This window comes from Lynx rufus, unplaced genomic scaffold, assembly GCF_022079265.1.
Source record: "Lynx rufus isolate CCGP_SWC_20201006 ecotype Redwood Valley unplaced genomic scaffold, mLynRuf1.p SCAF_7, whole genome shotgun sequence".
Classification (NCBI taxonomy): domain Eukaryota; kingdom Metazoa; phylum Chordata; class Mammalia; order Carnivora; family Felidae; genus Lynx; species Lynx rufus.
The window spans coordinates 121,445,753-121,463,984 of NW_025814889.1; the positions used below are offsets into that span (position 1 = coordinate 121,445,753).

Sequence of the window (18,232 nt, forward strand, 5' to 3'; positions counted from 1 at the left end):
GTAAACTTCAAGAGCTATATAAATATTAGTTAATATAATGGTATGCCCATTAAATTGTGCATGTTGCCAGCAGGCTGGGAATCCATTTCTTCATTCCTAAAAAAAAAAAAAAAAAAAAAAGGCTGACCTCGGCTAAATTCATACGAATACCAATTGCTCCAAATCATCGTTCTGCACAGGCTGTGTAGGCAAAGAGCAACCATAAAAAATTATGATAATGAGAGGAAGAAATACCAATGGAAAATATTTCATAAGATTTCATGACTCAAAAATGCATGCCCTATGTTCCTACTACATTTCTCACTGTTAATCTCTTTTTAGTTTTTTCTTCTTCACCTCTTACAGGCTTCTATCTTCAATCTCCTTTCCTTCCTTGCTAGTTCAAACTGTAACTGACGATGGGTTTTCTTCTCGACTGGCTTCATTTTTGCTGTTCTTCCAGGAGAAAAATCTATTACCTGCCCCGCCGGTACAAGTTCATGAGCAGGTTAGTAGCATGCTCTGTCATGATGTGTTTGATCTGTTGACCTGTTTGTTCCAACAATGACAAGGAATACAAGCTGGGGGCCTTTGTCACATGGCAAAACTGACTGCCATGAACATTCCAAAATAGGTATTTCAGGTTAGCCTGGAAAGATAAGAGAAAAGATGAAAATGCTCTTCTCAGAATCTTCCCTGTAACTTCTTCACACTTAGGAGAACAGAATTTATAGCCCATTCTATTATTAGATAAATTACCAAAAATCCCCAGCTGTTGAGTGCATCTTTGGTCTGAATGTTATTTTTTTTCCACAAAAATCCCACCCTCCACTATAAGTAACTTGAAATCTTGAAGTGCAGACAATAAATATGTCAAAAAGCAGATAGCTATTCAGCAGCCCATGGGCGGGGCCCTCTTATGTTAGTAAGACTTTGTTTATAAAATATGTAGATGTATTACCTTACTCAGAAGCCCTTCCTACTTTCCTTTTTTCTTTAACCTTTCCCCACCCACCCAAAATTCTACTGGCTAAAAATTGCCTTCAGTGTACTATATACGCTTCCAAAGCTTGTTTCTTGTTATTTTTTGAGAAGCCAGGGAGACAGGGGGGGCATCAATGGAGTCCTTTAATTTGATACTGTTGTGATAACTAGAAACCTAATTTCAAAATTTTAATTAGTCGTATGTGACCATTCACCCTGAGCTGAGCTGACTATTAAACTTGGAGACCATTGCATTTCTCTGAAAATCCTATTGTTCTGTGAGAGTTAGGATTCAAGTTTACTCTGTTTATGTGCTATGCAGAATGATAATTATAAGATAAATTGATATATTTTAGTGGGTTTACTCAAATGCATGTGCACTCAACAAAGTAGGGTATAAGACTTGACATCCAAAGAAACTAAGATGTGGTTTCCATAAATGTCCCTGCACAGAATCCTTACTAGCAATTCTTCTTTCCTTAGACAGTAGTGATGGCATTTGGATTCGCCATGATTAAAATGTTTTTAAATGCTTACTCATTTCTGAGAGACAGAGAGAGACATAGCATTTGCAAGGGAGGGGCAGAGAGAGGGAGACACAAAATCTGAAGCAGGTTCCAGGCTCTGAGCTGTCAGTGCAGAGCCCCACGCAGGGCTCGGACCCACAAACCATGAGATTATGACCTGAGCCAAAGTCAGACACTTAACCAACTGAGCCACCCAGGTGCCCTGGATTTACCATGATTTAGATTAGTCCCTTGTCATATAATGACCTTCTATAAAACTCTGATGGTAACATATTAGCCTATATCACTAGTTCTCAGTATCTCTCAAACTTTAACCAGCAAACCTGGAAAGCTTATTAAAACACAAGACTGCTGGGCCTGTGCTGTAACCTATGATGTAGGTTCGCACTATCCACCTGGATGGTGTGCGAAGGCAAGGATGGCTTGTCCAATTCTATATTTCGAGCACCTAGCACATAGTAGGTGCAGTGAATGGGCAAATGAATTTCTTTACACATGTGAGAGGATTTGAGTGAGGAAAAAGGAGGTCACACCAAAAAAGCACAGGAAAACCAGGTCTGCCAAAAGTATCACAGACTTGGAACTGAAACAGTTACACTGTGGGGGAGGAGAGACCAATGAGGACTTAAAAGAAAATGGTGATAAAGGGAGCCATAAATCTCAAGGTTGGATTGGGTATCAAATGTCATCAAGTCCAACCACTCAATTGATACTTGAACTTCTGCTATAGGGTCAGCCAGCCCATGTTTGAATATCTGTGGAGATAGGGAGTTTCCGAATACAGCTGTGGGCACCTGACTATTAAAAAGTTTTTCCTTAAAATAAGTCATAATCTCTCTCTCTCTCTCTCTCTCTCTCTCTCTCTCTCTGTCTGTCTTTAGTTTTTACTAGAAAAAACTGTTCAGATTATAGTTCTTCTCCCTGGATAAACAAACAAAAAATAATCTACAGCAGAAAGGCAAAGTGTATGAGAAAGATTGTGAAATTATAAGCAAAAGTACTTAGCAAGTATTTGGAAATTGAGGGAGAGAAAGAGGTTTCCATACCTAAGGGATTGGGAAAATGTTGGAAGTAAAAGAAGAATGAAAATCCAGAAGAGGTACAGGTGAGAAAGATGATGATTTTTGTTTAATAATTCTGTAGTATAACTCACAGTAGGTCTTTGACACATAGGTGTCTTGAAGGCCTCTGAAAATGATGGCAAAGCAGTTGAGCTTAGAGGTAAAGCTAGAGAATCCAATTTTGGACTCAGAAATATAGAAGTCATGACTTGAACGAGGGGAGTAGATGGAATTTCCCAGGGAAGGAGGCAAAGTACAAAAAGAGGGCCAGTGGCAATTCCTTGGAGAATCTGTATTAAAGAGGCAGGAAGAAATGGAAGAAGGATGAAAACGAACAATTTAAGGAGGAGACCCAAGAGAGGACTGTGTCAAAGGTACCAGGAATGAGTTCCCATAAGAATGGGTGTTCTTCAACTTTTGATGAAGGCTGAGAGATGAGAATCGATTTTGAATATTTAGGAGTTAGGGGCGCCTGGGTGGCTCAGTCGGGTAAGCATCCAACTTTGGCTCAGTTCATGATCTCACAGTTCGTGAGTTCGAGCCCCGCATCTGGCTCTGTGCTAATGGCTCGGAGCCTTGATCCCACTTCAGATTCTATGTCTCCCTCTCTCTCTGCCCCTCCCCTGCTCACACTCTGTCTCTATCTCTCTCTCTCAAAATTAAATAAACATTTAAAATAATTTAGAAGTTAGTGATAACTGCCATGATAGCTGTCCCATGAGAGGTGGTTCTCAAATGTGAGCAGACATCAGGATTATCTTCAGGGTTTTTTAGTACTGAGATTATTTGGCCCATCCCCAGTGTTTCTGAGGTGAGGCACAATAATTTGCACTTCTGTCAAGATCCCAAGTGATGTTAATGCGGCTGGTCTGGGAATATATTTTGAGAATGATGACCACATAGAGGAGGATAATGGAAACCAAATTATAGCTGGTGGAGAATGGACAAGGCCCTGATAAATCAGAAGCAGGGAGGATTCACTACTACCTTGGTAAATTTTGAGATAGAGGAAAAGAAAGGGGATAGGCTTAAGAACAGTAGCCAAGAAGAAGGAAGCAGAAGAGATTGTGGCAGGTGACCAACCACATATTCTCCATGCGTGTAGAGGAGAGGTTTTGAGTGAGTAAGGGTTTGGGAAATCCTTGTTTCTTGAACAACTTACTAAACATCAATCTTCAGCCTGAAAAAGTCGATGCTACTTCAACTGCATAAGTCATAATCATAGAAGAGTTTGGGCATTGAAAGTCACTGGAAGACTCAGACAAAGAGAAGGGAAAAGAAACCCTAACTAACTGGTAGTATGACGCACTGATTCAGAATGTCTCTGAAGCTTCATTGCTTACCACATTCCTGTAGTGGTGTACCTTAGTGAAGCCCAGTATCTGGTGTAATTTTTAAAATGCAGTTTGTCAGAAATGTTGTTATCTATTTTAACTCTTATGAAGAGTGTCTCTGATATGCCATCTTGAAGGTGCATCTATATCTTGCTATCCTGATTGTACACCATTAATAAAACACTGACTCCAATATTCTAAAATTCTCATGTCATCCTAGATATGGATATTTAATTTAGCTTTTAGCTTCATCCACGTAAATGATATTTCATTTCATTACTTCATGAAAGAATCCCTGAAACACATTTATCTCTTTTAATGATAAGAGAAATTATAAATTATAATAAACTTGTGTTGAGCAGGCAGAGAATTAAGCATCTTTTCACAAATAACTTTATTTTTAAAAGTCACCTGACTCCCATAAAGTACACTCAGGCATTTCAGACATATATTCTGGAGGTAAATGCTATTTTCATCATGTACTTGGTCTATTAAATGCTCCTTTGACTTTTCGGGCAAACTTAAAAGCATTATAAATTGCCTATCCAATAAAGAGAGGAAATTTATCATCTATCTTCTGCCTGGTTTTTTTTTTTTTTGCCTTCACCAAATAATTCAAATATAGTCTGTAGAAAATGTGATTACAAAGTAACAAATTTGATAATTGTGAGTGGCTTGTAGCTGAAGTCTCACTACTACTCATTCCTTTTCCATCCACTGCCCACACGCACCTGCCTGATGTTATCCTTTGCAATTCTTTGGCAGAATGTTGCCCCTACTACATTATATATTCAGTGCAGTTGTAATCTTATCAGTTGAGTATAAAGGCACATGACAAAATGACTTGTATTTTCCATTTTAAAAAATTAATATATGTAAATGTTCCAAAGCCTTTAGACTCTTCTATAAGATATTTAGGTTGTGCCCCAGTTAGTAGCCTTGTGACCTAAAAGAATCCTAACTCCTATCCAAGGAGCGGCTATAAATACAGGAGACTTGGCTCTCAGAAGAGGAAAAAGAAATCCAAGGCTCCTGTTGTCTGTTATCAGTCCAGAAGGGCTTCATTTATTGCAATGTCGGGCTCTGTGTGGTACCTCCACTATAAAAAAAAAAAAAAAAGATTTATCTGTAGGTTCCCTCTAGATATGTCATTCCTGAAAATGTAATCTGTTTGAAGTGTGATGCTATGATAATATTCTGGTCTGGGGAAAAGTAGGTGTCTCTGAAGTAGCCTATTTCATTTAATTTAGCCTAATTAAGTTGTCATTAGTACAGGCTCCCTCCTGGGTTGTTAGTGGCTCCAGGGTAAAGGCCTTTGTCTTCTTCAGTGTATATCCACAGCTTCCAGGTGGGGACTCTGCACGCAGTAGGTAATTTATGAAGACCTACTGATAGGTTAGTATGTGGGGAGTGAAGTCCGTTGGCCTGTGGCCTTTTCTTTAATTCTCACCACTCCTAAGGTAGGTAAGATAGTCTCCCCTTTACATCTCAGGAAAACCAAGGGCCAAACAGCTTTAAGCAGAGCCTTCCCAAAGCACATTTCTAAGGCACACCTTGGGAAGGCACAGCACATCAGAGGTGGCACTTCCTGCCCATTTGCTTGTGCTGTGCTGCCAGCTCTTTGCAGCTACTCAGGACCTGACCTGCCATGAACCAGAATCTACGGGGGGGGGGGGGGGGAGGGGGCTGAACTTACTGCAATATCAACTTTCTGTAAAGTGCCCACCTTTTAGCTCAGATATTAACTTGAAAGTTTAGGCCAGAAATGCCCAAGTGGATGCTCAGTTCATTGTGTCTCTATTGATTTGCCTATGTATTCTGTAAGAGGGCTTTTGCTTAGCAAATGGCAGAAATGGAAGAGAGTGGCAATGTGTCCAACCAAAATTAATACTAAATCATTAAGCTAACATTTTCTCTTTGCTATTCCATGTCAGTGGAAAGAGATTTTGTTAAGTAGGCTCAACTCGTATACTAAAGACACAAATGCGATACTTTCTGGTTAGTTGGTTTCTCGACTCCTGTATCTAAGAGATTTCAAGATTGACAATTTAGGGAAGTTTATTAGATGAAGATGAGAGCACAGACCTCAATCTGTGCTTCAGTATACAATCTTAGCTGTTGAATTCTCATCAATAATTCTACATAAAAGTTTATCATCATCATCTTCTTCTTCATCCTAGATACTACCACTGAACTGAGCATTTTGTACATTGAAGACATTGAACAAATACCTGATATTTGTTATCTTGTGTAGTCCTCACCATGCCTCATGAAGCAAGTGTGTTAGCTCAGAGAGCTTTAGTCATTTGCTCAGCATGGCACCCACCACTAGGGGGATGTACAACTAAGACGTGAACCTACTTCAACTTCAGAGTCCATCATTCTATATGAAAAATTACCCATTATATTGTGAAAAGCAAAGCTCTTTATTAACTCAAGTTTTTTTAGGGTGATATCGCCAAGGTATTATTGCCCAAGTCACCAGAAACATGTAGTGTCTAAGAAGCAGCAGAATCAGAAACCCAACTTGGGTCTCATGCTTTCCAGCCTGGTGGATTTTGCACTATGTATTTCTTCTTGCACTGTGGAAGAAGATCCTCAGTGATGTCTAAACACAGTCTGGGATGGGAGTGTTTATTGAAGAATGGCCAGTTGTCATCTGGCCACAGAGAAACAGACCCTTGTTCCCAGAGCCACCAGACTGGCAGGTGGAGTAGCATGTGGTACATCATCCTCAGCATTGGGAGCCTGACCAGCCATGGTCTTCTCAAGGAGAGATCAGACCAAGGCTGTTTTAAGATGTATATTAGTTTCCTAATTAGTTTGCTATTGTGATAGATTCCTGAAAACTTAGCTGCATAAAACAACACAAGTTTATTCTATAGGCCAGTAGTCCAAGGTAGGAGACTTAACTGGTTTCTCTGCTCAGGGTCTCTCAAGGCTAAAGTCCAGGTATTGGTTGTCCTGGGCTTTTCTTGAGGCTTTCAGGGAGAATCTTCTTCCAGGTTCATTCAGGTTGCTGGCATAATTTAGTTCTGTGCAGTTTTTTTTTATAGGCTCTTAGACAAGGTCATTCCCAGCTTCTAGAGGGTGCCTGCACTTCCTGGATCCTGGCCCTCCCTCTTCATCCTCAAAGATAGCAATAGCCTGTTGAGTCTCTCTGACCACCCCCTACCTTTTGCCTCATCTTTGCTATCTCTAGCTGGAGAAAGTTCTCTCCTTTTAAATGGCTCATATGACTAGGTTGGGTCCACCTGAGTAAACCAGGATGCTCTCCTCTCTAAAGGTTCCTTAATCCTGCTTAAATCTACAAAGTCCCTTTTGCCATGTCACATAACATATTCACAAGTTCCAGTGATTAGTGTGCATACATCTTTGAGGAGACATTCTGCCAACCAGAAGAGCACAGACCTCTGACCACATTTGATTTGTTTATATCATTTAACAGCGTATAATATGGACCAGCCTGTGTGATGGAAGCTATCCAGTCCATGCTTTGTTCTTCTGCTTCTGCTCAGCTACCCCAGTGAAGACCGATTCACACATTCCCCACCCCAGTTGGTGTCTCAGGTGTTTTGTTTTTAAGATATCTTTGAATATCTTTATTCCATCCTAATGTTTTTAAAGTACAGTTCCTCTGCTTTTGATCACTTTCAGATTAGCCTCCATGGTCCTCAAGAAGTTATTAATAACACTCTATTTGCCTGGCAGCTTCTCCAAAGCATTTCATGCACACCATTTTTTGTAAGCTTCCTAACCACCCTGCAAGGTCAGTAAGATGGTGATCGTGATGATTATTCCATTTTAAAACCCTTAAAAAGGTGAGTGATTTGTGGAGGGTCACACAGCTGATAAGCAACAGAGCCAGGATTTAGGCACCCCAATTACACATCCCAGCTTCTTTCAGGAGTCTCTCTTCTCTTCCTTCCACTTCTTCCGGCCCCTCCTCATTTTTCAATGAATCATTTTCATTACCCTGTTCTACTCTCTCTTCACCATTTCCACATTTCTTTTAAATTGTACTACTACAAGCTGTTGCTGAAAGCTGCCATTTCATTCCCATAGAGTATTTATGCCTGATTTTTCACAGCTTTATTTGTTTTTATCCATGCTGAGCACTGTACCCAGCTGGATTTAATTCATAGTTGTTGCACGCAGAGCCCAGATTCTATAAGAATGTGAACTTTGCAAAGTGTAATCCGATTAGTGCTGCAGACTAGAGATGTGTGGGAGGTAAAAGCTCTATTATGAAAAGCCTCTGGGCCAATGTCCTCTTTCTTGAACGAATTTAAAGGCAATCAGATGAAATAAAGCCAAGAGTTATGGGGAAGGCCACCAGCTTAGCCTAGGAAGTATAATTTATGAGTCCATTTAAGGACTAAATCATTAAACTTGGACAAGTTGTAGACGCTGGTGAAGCACAATTAACTTTCAATTGAAAATAAAGAAATCTTAAGAGACAAGCAGGTTGTTCAAACTCTTATTTTGGGGGGAAAAGACTGTAATAAGAGCCAGTACTTAGTTTACACCAGACACTCTTCTGGAGACTTTATATACATAGTGATTAGCTAATCACCACAACCCTATGAATTGAGTATCATTATCCTGCCCACTTTATAGATAAGGAAATTAAGGCACAGCAAAGTTAAATAACTTGGCCAAGGTCACACTGCTAATATTTACAGAATCAGGATTTGAATCTAGGCACTTCACCCCCATGTTCTCAATTACTGTGTCATACTACCTCTCAGCATCATGTCACTATACTTCATGTATCCTTAAAGAGATGGTGAGGGAGGAGAGGACCAGGAGGAGAAAGGATAGAGGAGATAGGAACTTTTACCCCTTCTTAGGGCCTTGAGCCCTTCCACTGTACTGTTCTTTTCTGGGTACGTGACCATGAGTAGAATCTTTATTTCTGTGTGTGTATAGATGGTAGGTATGAGTTGTCTTTGAGAGGAAGGACCTAGAGAAGCTATGAGATGCTTTCTACTTTGAACTTCGAAGTGTTCCAAAGAAAGGCCAGCCACCAGGCACAATGGACTTGTAGTGAGGCTGGAACTCTGCTGAGAATAAAAGAAGTGGCAAAAGAGTTAACCATTATTTTTCATCTTGGAGCGGACTGGCTATGTGAAAAGTAATTCCTTCACCTGGGAGTTTCATTGAAAAGGATAAATTGCCATTTAAAAATTTTTTTAATTAGAAAAAAAAACCTGCCCAAACTCCATGTGTTTTTAATTACTAGACTGAAAAGGCATTTAGATATTTTCTTCTGTAGAGCAGTCTATTCCTTCTGTAGCCCTCAAGTGAAGATTTCTAGTATGAATTACTTTGATAGGATGATCCCTAAAATCAAGAATTCAAAACCTGAATTCTGTTCCTGGCTTTATTCACTGGCTGGGTAATTTGAGCTTGATACTTACTCACCATGGGTCTCTTTTGGATGTGTAAAATGAGTATGGTTCCTGTTCATTCTACCTCATGGAGATGCTACTTGATATGTGCTTTTGGAAAATACTTTCTTTAGTGGCATAGATACTGCAGGTAGCAAAGTTGTTTTAAAGTGTGCTGTGGATTTTGCTCCTTCTAGTGGTTTTCTGTGAATGATTGACAGTTTGGTCACTTGGAAGACGGATGTTTTCATCAGCAGAAGTCAGAGGGAATGGGGAGGGGGCCAAGGGAAATCTGTGGCTTGTAGACCACCTGTAACAACTCTGTTTTCTGTGACTTGGCATCATTGTGCACTCTGGCCAAAATGACACGTGTGTGTAGGTCATCATGTCCCAGTATCTTGGGAGCTATGGAGTCAGCTTGAAGGACAGATACGAAAGCTGAACAGTCTGCTGTCTGCTGAGAGGCAGCTCAGGGATGATGTGAGAGGCAGGAAACAAATCATGACATCACGCTCTCTGCACACAGTCAACCCACTGGGATGTGCTGTCAGCTTCCCTGCCAAAAGTTAACTACAGCTTGACCACGTCCCTAACCAAGGAAACTTTCCAAATACAAAATAAGTTTCTAGAACCTACAGAACATAATAAGCTGAGGTCTCTGCTGCTTTGCTTAAGGGGCTATCCACTTCCTTCCCAGAGCCTTCAGTCTTGGTCATTTATTGGCATGTGGGTGGACATTTAACTCTCGGCTACTATTTCATAGACAATGATATTGAGGCCCCTTAGATCTTAAAAAACACTTGAGTTGAGGCTTTCTTCTTTCTGTGTATAAAATGGGGGTATCATGAGTACAGTGAGAGTGCCTAAGGTGTGTGGTGTCATAATTACAGCTCTATGGAGACTTCCATCCTGTGTTTTGGGACAATGCTGATATGCTGTACCCTTTGGTTTTTTGCCTTTCATGTACAGGATCGATAAACAAATAAGCAGGTTTCGGAGATGGTTACCTAAGAAGCCCATGAGGCTGGACAAGGAGACACTGCCAGACCTGGAGGAGAATGACTGCTACACTGCCCCTTTCAGCCAGCAAAGGATCCACCAGTGAGTGTTTCGTGTGAAAGCCTTTGTCTTACTAAGGACATGCAACTGTGGTAGAGCCTTCTCCTGCACGCCTTTGAGTCCTTGGCATGTGGAAGGAACAGCTTAGTGCCCTTCTTCCCTGAAAGCCCTGTGAGTGTTCATATCCTTTTGTATTAGGGTAAGCTAACTGTTCTAACAAACAATCCCTGTGTCTCAGTGGCTTGACACACTAGAACATGCATTCATATGTGTGTTGGGTGAACAACCTTCTTCTTGGTGATTCCGAGACCCAGGCTTCTTCTGTTTTATGACTTTGCCAGTCCCTATTGCTCAGAGCCCCTAGAGGCTCATCAACATCTAACCAGCAGACAGGGAAACTGGTCTACCCCTTGCCCTATTGAAAAGAGGGCTGGTTTGTTTGTTTTAATCAATCTCCATTCACTTCTCAGTTTCCTTTTCTTCAACAACCCACCAAGTTGCCCCAGGAAAAGCCATATCCCTTAGCAGCCTACTTGCTGGCTCATCTGTCAGTCTCCAAACAGTAATTTGTCACTTTTGATATACTGAGGGGAGGAGGGGGGAGGGGGGAGGGGGGCTAAGTAATTGAGCCTTTGAGGAACTGCAAAAATGATAGGGAGTTGACTCTGAAGCTTCTGAGATGGCAAGAAATCAGGTGGCAGGGTCAGTGGTAGGAAAGAAGACATGCCAAAGACTGTAAGCAGCTAGGCAAAAACAGTCTCTCAGAAGGCAAATAGATAAGTTGGGCATAGCCTTGTTCTCAGCCCGACATCAGGAATTCCTGGCTCTCCCTGCTCCAGCCATAGAGACAGCCTCAGTAAAAATGACTTACCCAAGGGGAGGGAAAGGATGACATCTTTAAAAAATAGGTTTTAGGGCACCTGGGTAGCTCAGTTAGTTGAGTGCCTGACTCTCGATGTCGGCTCAGGTGATGATCCCATAGTTCATGAGATTGAGCCTTGTGTCAGGCTCTGCGCTCTCAGAGCTACTTGGGATTCTCTCTCTCCCTCTCTCTGCATCCCTCCCTAGCTTGTTCATTCATTCATTCATTCATTCTCTCTCTCTCTCTCTCTCTCAAAATAAATTTAAAAAATAGGTTGCTAACTTTGAGGAAAAAAGATAATAAACCAAAGGGCAATTGTCAAGTTGCAGGGAACATACAATTGGGGGTTTGTTTCAGCAACAGAAAATCAGTTAATGTCTTTGGACTTTAAGAGGGTGAAGGAGAAAAGAACAAGAGTAAATGTTCTGCATCAAAATATATAATGTATTAATGCAAAGGAAGGAACTTTGTAAGCCTCTGAAATAGCCAAACTCTGGATCCCCACAAGTCAGATTGATGCCAACCCAGCCACATTATGTGAACATTTAAAAGACTTTGAAGAAGATCTAAAACTCACAACTTGGCCTCAGAATCCTAGTTAAATCTTCGACAGGAAATAGGAAATGAAAAGGGTTTCATGTTAACTTACAGATTATAACATATGGGTTTTTTTAAGAGCAAAAGACAGATGAAAGCGGACATGTTCCTGCTCTTAATTTAAACCTTTGCTATGCCTATTCTGTTCATCTTGAAGTTTCTTAGACAAGTGATTGTATGTTTTAAATCTTCTGGAGTAGAGGCTGATTTACATGCAGAATTTTCCCTTTATTTCTCACCTGCCTAAGAGAGTATCTAGCACAGTTCAGGAACATCTCATGGTCTTTGGATGGATAGGTGGATGAATGGATACATAGGCGGCTAGATGAGTGGAAGAATCAATGAAATACACAGTATGTGCCTGGGGTTTTGCTTTACTTCAAAGGGATATAGTTAAGTAGAAGAGGAAGGTTTGTCACTACTCATCTTCTTGCTGGTTACATTTCCTGATGTTCTTTCTTGCTTTAGAACAAATTTTTAGCAGGGTTCTCAAAGTCAGAAGCACCTTGGCACCCATCAGGATCTCTAGGGAATAGAACCAAGAATCCTATCTTTATAAGTATTTTATTTTTTTTTATTTATTTATTTATTATTTTTTTTTATATATGAAATTTATTGACAAATTGGTTTCCATACAACACCCAGTGCTCATCCCAAAAGGTGCCCTCCTCAATACCCATCACCCACCCTCCCCTCCCTCCCACCCCCCATCAACCCTCAGTTTGTTCTCAGTTTTTTAACAGTCTCTTATGCTTTGGCTCTCTCCCACTCTAACCTCTTTTTTTTTTTTTTCCTTCCCCTCCCCCATGGGTTCCTGTTAAGTTTCTCAGGATCCACATAAGAGTGAAACCATATGGTATCTGTCTTTCTCTGTATGGCTTATTTCACTTAGCATCACACTCTCCAGTTCCATCCACGTTGCTACAAAAGGCCATATTTCATTTTTTCTCATTGCCACATAGTATTCCATTGTGTATATATACCACAATTTCTTTATCCATTCATCAGTTGATGGACATTTAGGCTCTTTCCATAATTTGGCTATTGTTGAGAGTGCTGCTATGAACATTGGGGTTATAAGTATTTTAAAGTATATGATAAATTAAGGATAATAGTTTGTGGGATCACAGAGGTATTTAGCCATCTCTATTACAAATTTGAGAGGCCTTTTTGATGTTTGGGCATCGATTCACCGAGTAGTTGATTCAAGTAGCTGTCACTTATTTGATGTCTACTTCTTGCCAGGCACCATCTGGGTACAGAGGATATAAAGATAAATACAGAGTCTTTACCCCAGCCTAGTAAAGATAGAAGACCATTTTGAATAATTGTAAACAGTATGATGGGTGTGCCTTAAAAGAAAGAGTGCTCCATACTCCAGATTAGGAGGGAGGTTCTAAGAAATAAGGGTTGAACACACAAAATAATGCTTGAGGTGGGTCTTACCTATGTCCAGGTATGTAAGTGGGGGAGGGGGTGAGGGGCGGAAGCATATCTCAAGAGAGAATAACGTGTGTACAAAAGTAAACAAGCACTAAACAATGAGGTGTTTGAAGAACTACAGGTGGTTTTCTGTGAATGGGAAGAGTATGAGAAAACTCGGTGTTCTTGTTTGAAAAAAGAGAGTGATCAGTGGAAGATGAGCTTTCAAGATAGGAGAACCAAGGAGGAAAAAGCAGAGGGACTGCTCGAATGAAGGAAACATATGAACCAGGCCTCAGTGGCACCAAAAGGGTAGTTTAGGCAGTTCCATCATGCAGTTGGGAGATGAAGGATTAAACAAGGGTCTATGAACATCATTGGGCAGTGGGGATTTCTTTCTCCTTGAGAATTGTCATGCCACACAGCCAACATCCCTTTTGCGGAGATGGGGTGGGGTGGGGTGTATGAACTCAGGTAAAAGATGAGGGCATGTTCCGGATAGGTCTTTTTTTTTTTACCCATTTTTAATTTATTTATTGTTTAATTTACATCCAAGTTAGTTAGCATAACAGACAAACAACATCCCTTTAATAAATGTGTAAAAGTAAGACTTATAGAGCACTGACTGTCAAGTTAGAAGTGATTGGTACACGAGCACCCTGGTGGCTCAGTCAGTGAAGTGTCTGACTTTGGCTCAGGTCATGATCTCATGATTTGTGGGTTTGAGCCCCACATCAGGCTCCACGCTGGCAGTGCAGAGCCAGAGTCTTCTTAGGATTCTTTCTCTCTGTCTCTCTCTGCCCCTCACTCCACTTGTGCGTTCTCTCTCTCTCTCTCAATAAACTTTTAAATAATGAAATGATTGGTACAATCAGAAAAAAAAAATCCCCCAAAGATGCTTCCCTAAGGTGACATTAATGGGTTTAAAGTAATTAGAAGTAGCTGATAAATGGGCTGTAGGGGTTATAATATGATTTCTTGATTTTCCAAATGCAGTCCAGAATCCCATGTGACTTCTTGGTTTTGCAGACTATTTAATATTGTGTTTGTCTAGGAATAAGAGAGAATAATAGATATTTGTGTGTGTGTGTGTGTGTGTGTGTGTGTGTGTGTGTGTGTATACACATGAATGTAGTGGAAAAAGAAAGAAAAAAAATGAGGAGGTTAATGTGCTCAAAGTGGAAAACATGTCTTAAAAATATTTTGCACTCAGGATAAAACCCAGACTCCTAAGTTGGCTCACTAGCTCCTGCTTCCATTCCCCTGTTGAGCACTTTGGCCATAATGCACTGCTCTGACCTTCTTAACTCATGATGCCCTCTTGTCTCCTGTTGCACATGGTCTTCCTCTGCTTGGTGTACCCTTCCCTTTAGGCTCCCTTCTTTCAGGTTTAAGTAGATGTGTTTCCTTCAGAAAACCTTCCAAGATTTCCTACCTCCACCCCCAATTCTGGGTGAGGTGCATTCTTCTCTATCTGATAATATTTCTTTTTTCTATCATAGTTCTTAATATATTATCATATAGACTATAACGTCCTTGAAAGACTAGATCTGTGTCATCATTTTTTGAATCTCATAGCTGGTGCTTGATAATGATTTATTAAATGAGAAGTGAGTACATAAAAGTGAAAATAGAACAATTATGTGAGCAAAGAATATAGATGGTATGTATAGACAATTAGATCACTGCACACTCATTTCAAACCAAATTCAATTCAACACATTCTCTCCTCTAGTGTGGTCCACTTCCATTGTCCCCAGTCCAATTTATGGCACTAATATTTGTGCAGTTGCTGAAATCAGAGTCAGGAACCTATTCTAATCCTCTTCTTCACTTCCACTTCCCACATCCACTACATTTCCAAGGGCTGATGATTTTACAAGCTAAGTGTCTCTGTAATCTAACAATTTTGTCTATCTCCACCATCATTATCTCACTTCTAAAACCTAGAGGTAATATAACAGATCTCGCTGGTTTTATCCTTGCCCACCTTCAATCCATTCTCCCAAGTGCAAACAGAAGGATGTTTTCAAAATACACATCTACTCATGTCACTTGACCCTGTTTAAAAACCTTGGAATAAATACCAAAATTACTGAAGTGACCTACAAGGCCTTGGATGGCCTGGCCACGTGGTCAATTCCTCTCTAACCTCGTCTCCCTTTGCTGTCTCCCACCCTCACTTCTTATGTTTTGAACGTTTAAAATTTATTACAAATGCAGTAAGTTAAACGCTCATAGAAAGTGCAAATTACAATTAAAATTTTAATGTGACTAAAACTCTTGAACACTATACTTTGAAGAGTAGGCAAAATAACTATAATTATGTTTTCTAAATTTGTCACTTTATACCAAAACTATTCAAAATTATTGATGCTCTGATTTCTTTACTATTTTGATAAATATTCTTAAATGTCTTTGTAGGATTACAATAAAACTTTTAATTTAACTTAAAATTATAGTAGTTTATATTATCATTATCCCAGGATTACAAGGTCTTTGCTGGTTCCAAAAAAATCCCCCCAATAAAACAGCTCCAGTATCGTCTCACACTACTTTGGTTCTAGGACCTGGATTATCAACAAGCTAATTTCTGATGTGTAAATGGGACTGATTGCTTGTCCCAAATTGATTTGAACCAGACCTACTGAGCATTTGGCAAGGTCCCTTATGAAACTATACTTTATTTGTTATATTAGTGACATGATTTGAATTCTGCAATTAGATATTTGCGATTATGATCCAGATACATAGAGCCTCTCTCACTTCTTCAGATGCACTCTCCCTCAGGGCATTTGCACACACGGTTTTCTCTCTCAGAATTCTCTTCCCATTTCTTCCGTTTCCCCCTAGTTTACTCTTACTAATCCTTCAAAAACTAACTCCAGAACTCTTCCCAGGGAAGCCCTCATCTCCTCCTTCCAAAGACCAGGTCTCCTTGCTGTATTCTCTTTTAGTCACATGTTTCCTATGGAGCATTTTTTTTATTTTCAGTTCCATAACTATATAATTATTTGGGCAAAATATGATTAATACCTCTCCAGAAAACTGAACCACATGGAGGCATGTGCTATGTCTGGTTTTGCTCATAATTATATCTCCAATACCTAACACAATGCCTAGCATACCATAGATGCTCAGTATTTGTCCATTAAATGAATGGGGTAAGGATGAAAGTAATAAAAACAACACAGGATAATCTAATTATGAACCTTTATACTCTGAACTACCTTGTACAAAAAATTAAAGTTGAGAATAAATTCAAAAACAAATAGCCTAGCATTCTATTTCAATATCTATCAATGTTTGAGAAACAACAAAAGCAAATCTGTGAGTATACATGTCTATAAGAGACATGATGCCATCAGTCATTTTATATATCGCCAAAGGTGGACCTACACATAGGAAAACTCTTACTAGATGCCAAACACTATTTTAAGACCTTAATCCTTACAACAACCCTATAAGAGAGGAGGTATTATTGCCACCCTTTTATAGATAAGGAAAGTAAAGCACAAGCAGGTTAAGGAATCTGTAGTAGGTCACATAGGTAGGCTAGTTCACCCAATGAAACAACTCCCAAATATCAGTGCTTTAGCACTATTGAAGTTTATGTGTGGTTCACATCATTGTCTAGTGTAGGCTACCATGAGGAAGGAAGTGCAGTGTCTCTGTTCCATGCAGTCATTCAAGTACCCAGGCTGCTTCTTTCTAGTAACTGCCATCCCCTGGATCCCTTGCATCTGGTTGACACATGGGAAAAGAGAGATGAGTAATTTTGTAGGAAGCTTATATGGGCCAGGCTTAAAAGTGATTTACTGCACTTATACCCACATTTCATGGGCCAGAGTTCAGTCATATGGTTACCCCAAACGCAAGGAATGCTAACGTAACTAGTCTATCTGTATGCCCAAGACGGAAAGTGAAACAGGTTTGCTGAACAACTAGGCAGTCTGTCTCAGTGATGGAGTAGGAATTCAGATTCAGACAGGGAGGCTTCAGACTCCACACTCTTAAGCATTACACTACTACCTGTGTACTGTTGACATTTTGGACTGAATAACTCTGTTGTAGGAAGCTGTCTTGTGTGTTGTAGGATCGTTAGGATATCACTGGCCTCTACCCATTTGATGCTAGCAGCTGCTCCCTCCCTGCTCAGTTATTATAATAAAAAATGTCTCCATACATTGCCAGATTTTCCTTGCCAGGGTTGGAGGAGTGGGGATGATGGATGGGCTCAAAATCACACCACTCTCTCCACTTGAGAACTATTGTTCTACTGGTTATTACATGACATCCTTCAGGCAGGACCACCCACTCTCTAGATCAATTAAACTCTAGTTGCGTGTGATAATTATGATAGACAAATCTATTTAAGATTTAATTTTTTCCTCAGCACCTCCTTGCCTGTGAATGTTGGCTTCCTTGAGTATCATTGTCCTTCATTTTTACAATGGCATTACCAGTAATATCCTTGAGGCAATTACTTGTTAAGGTTGGTACTTATAATAAAGGTTTTTGCTGGTAGACCGAGAAAAGGAAATGTAGAAAAGATTTATGCCACTTTTTATAATAGATATATAATATATACTTTCAAGAAATAGATCAATTCTGAAGTGCCTTTCAGGAAAAAGTTTGTGCTAGATATACACAGAAAAAACTGTTTCTCCCTGTAATTTGATTCTTGTTATTACCATTAATTTATTTTTATGAAAACCTGTAAAAAATGAGGTGAAATTAAATATTGACCATTTCCTAATAGAATATTCTGAAATTTATGTTTGTGGTATGTGCATATGTTTAAATAGGTACTCATTCATTCACACGCTGCATGCCTGTTATTTTTCTGTGTGCTTGGGAACCAACTGTAATAAATAGGCCAAGATCCTTGCTCTCCTGGAGCTTAGCTTGTAGTTGGGGCTAACTGGCAACAAACTATAAACTAGTGGTTCTCAATAAGGGCATGATTTGGCAAGATCTGGAAACATTTTTGGTTGTCACAGTGGAAGTAGAG

The 18,232-nt window shown here is 39.9% G+C and overlaps 1 protein-coding gene across 1 annotated transcript in view; it reads left to right on the forward strand.

Annotated features, from left to right (window-relative positions):
- The window catches only part of ANO4 (anoctamin 4), a 241,617-nt gene that overhangs the window by 90,723 nt on the left and 132,662 nt on the right, over positions 1-18,232 (forward strand). The window contains exons 7-8 of the mRNA XM_047066400.1: positions 443-487; positions 10,248-10,379. Coding sequence (XP_046922356.1) covers positions 443-487; positions 10,248-10,379 — 177 coding nt within the window. The remainder of the gene's footprint in view (positions 1-442; positions 488-10,247; positions 10,380-18,232) is intronic.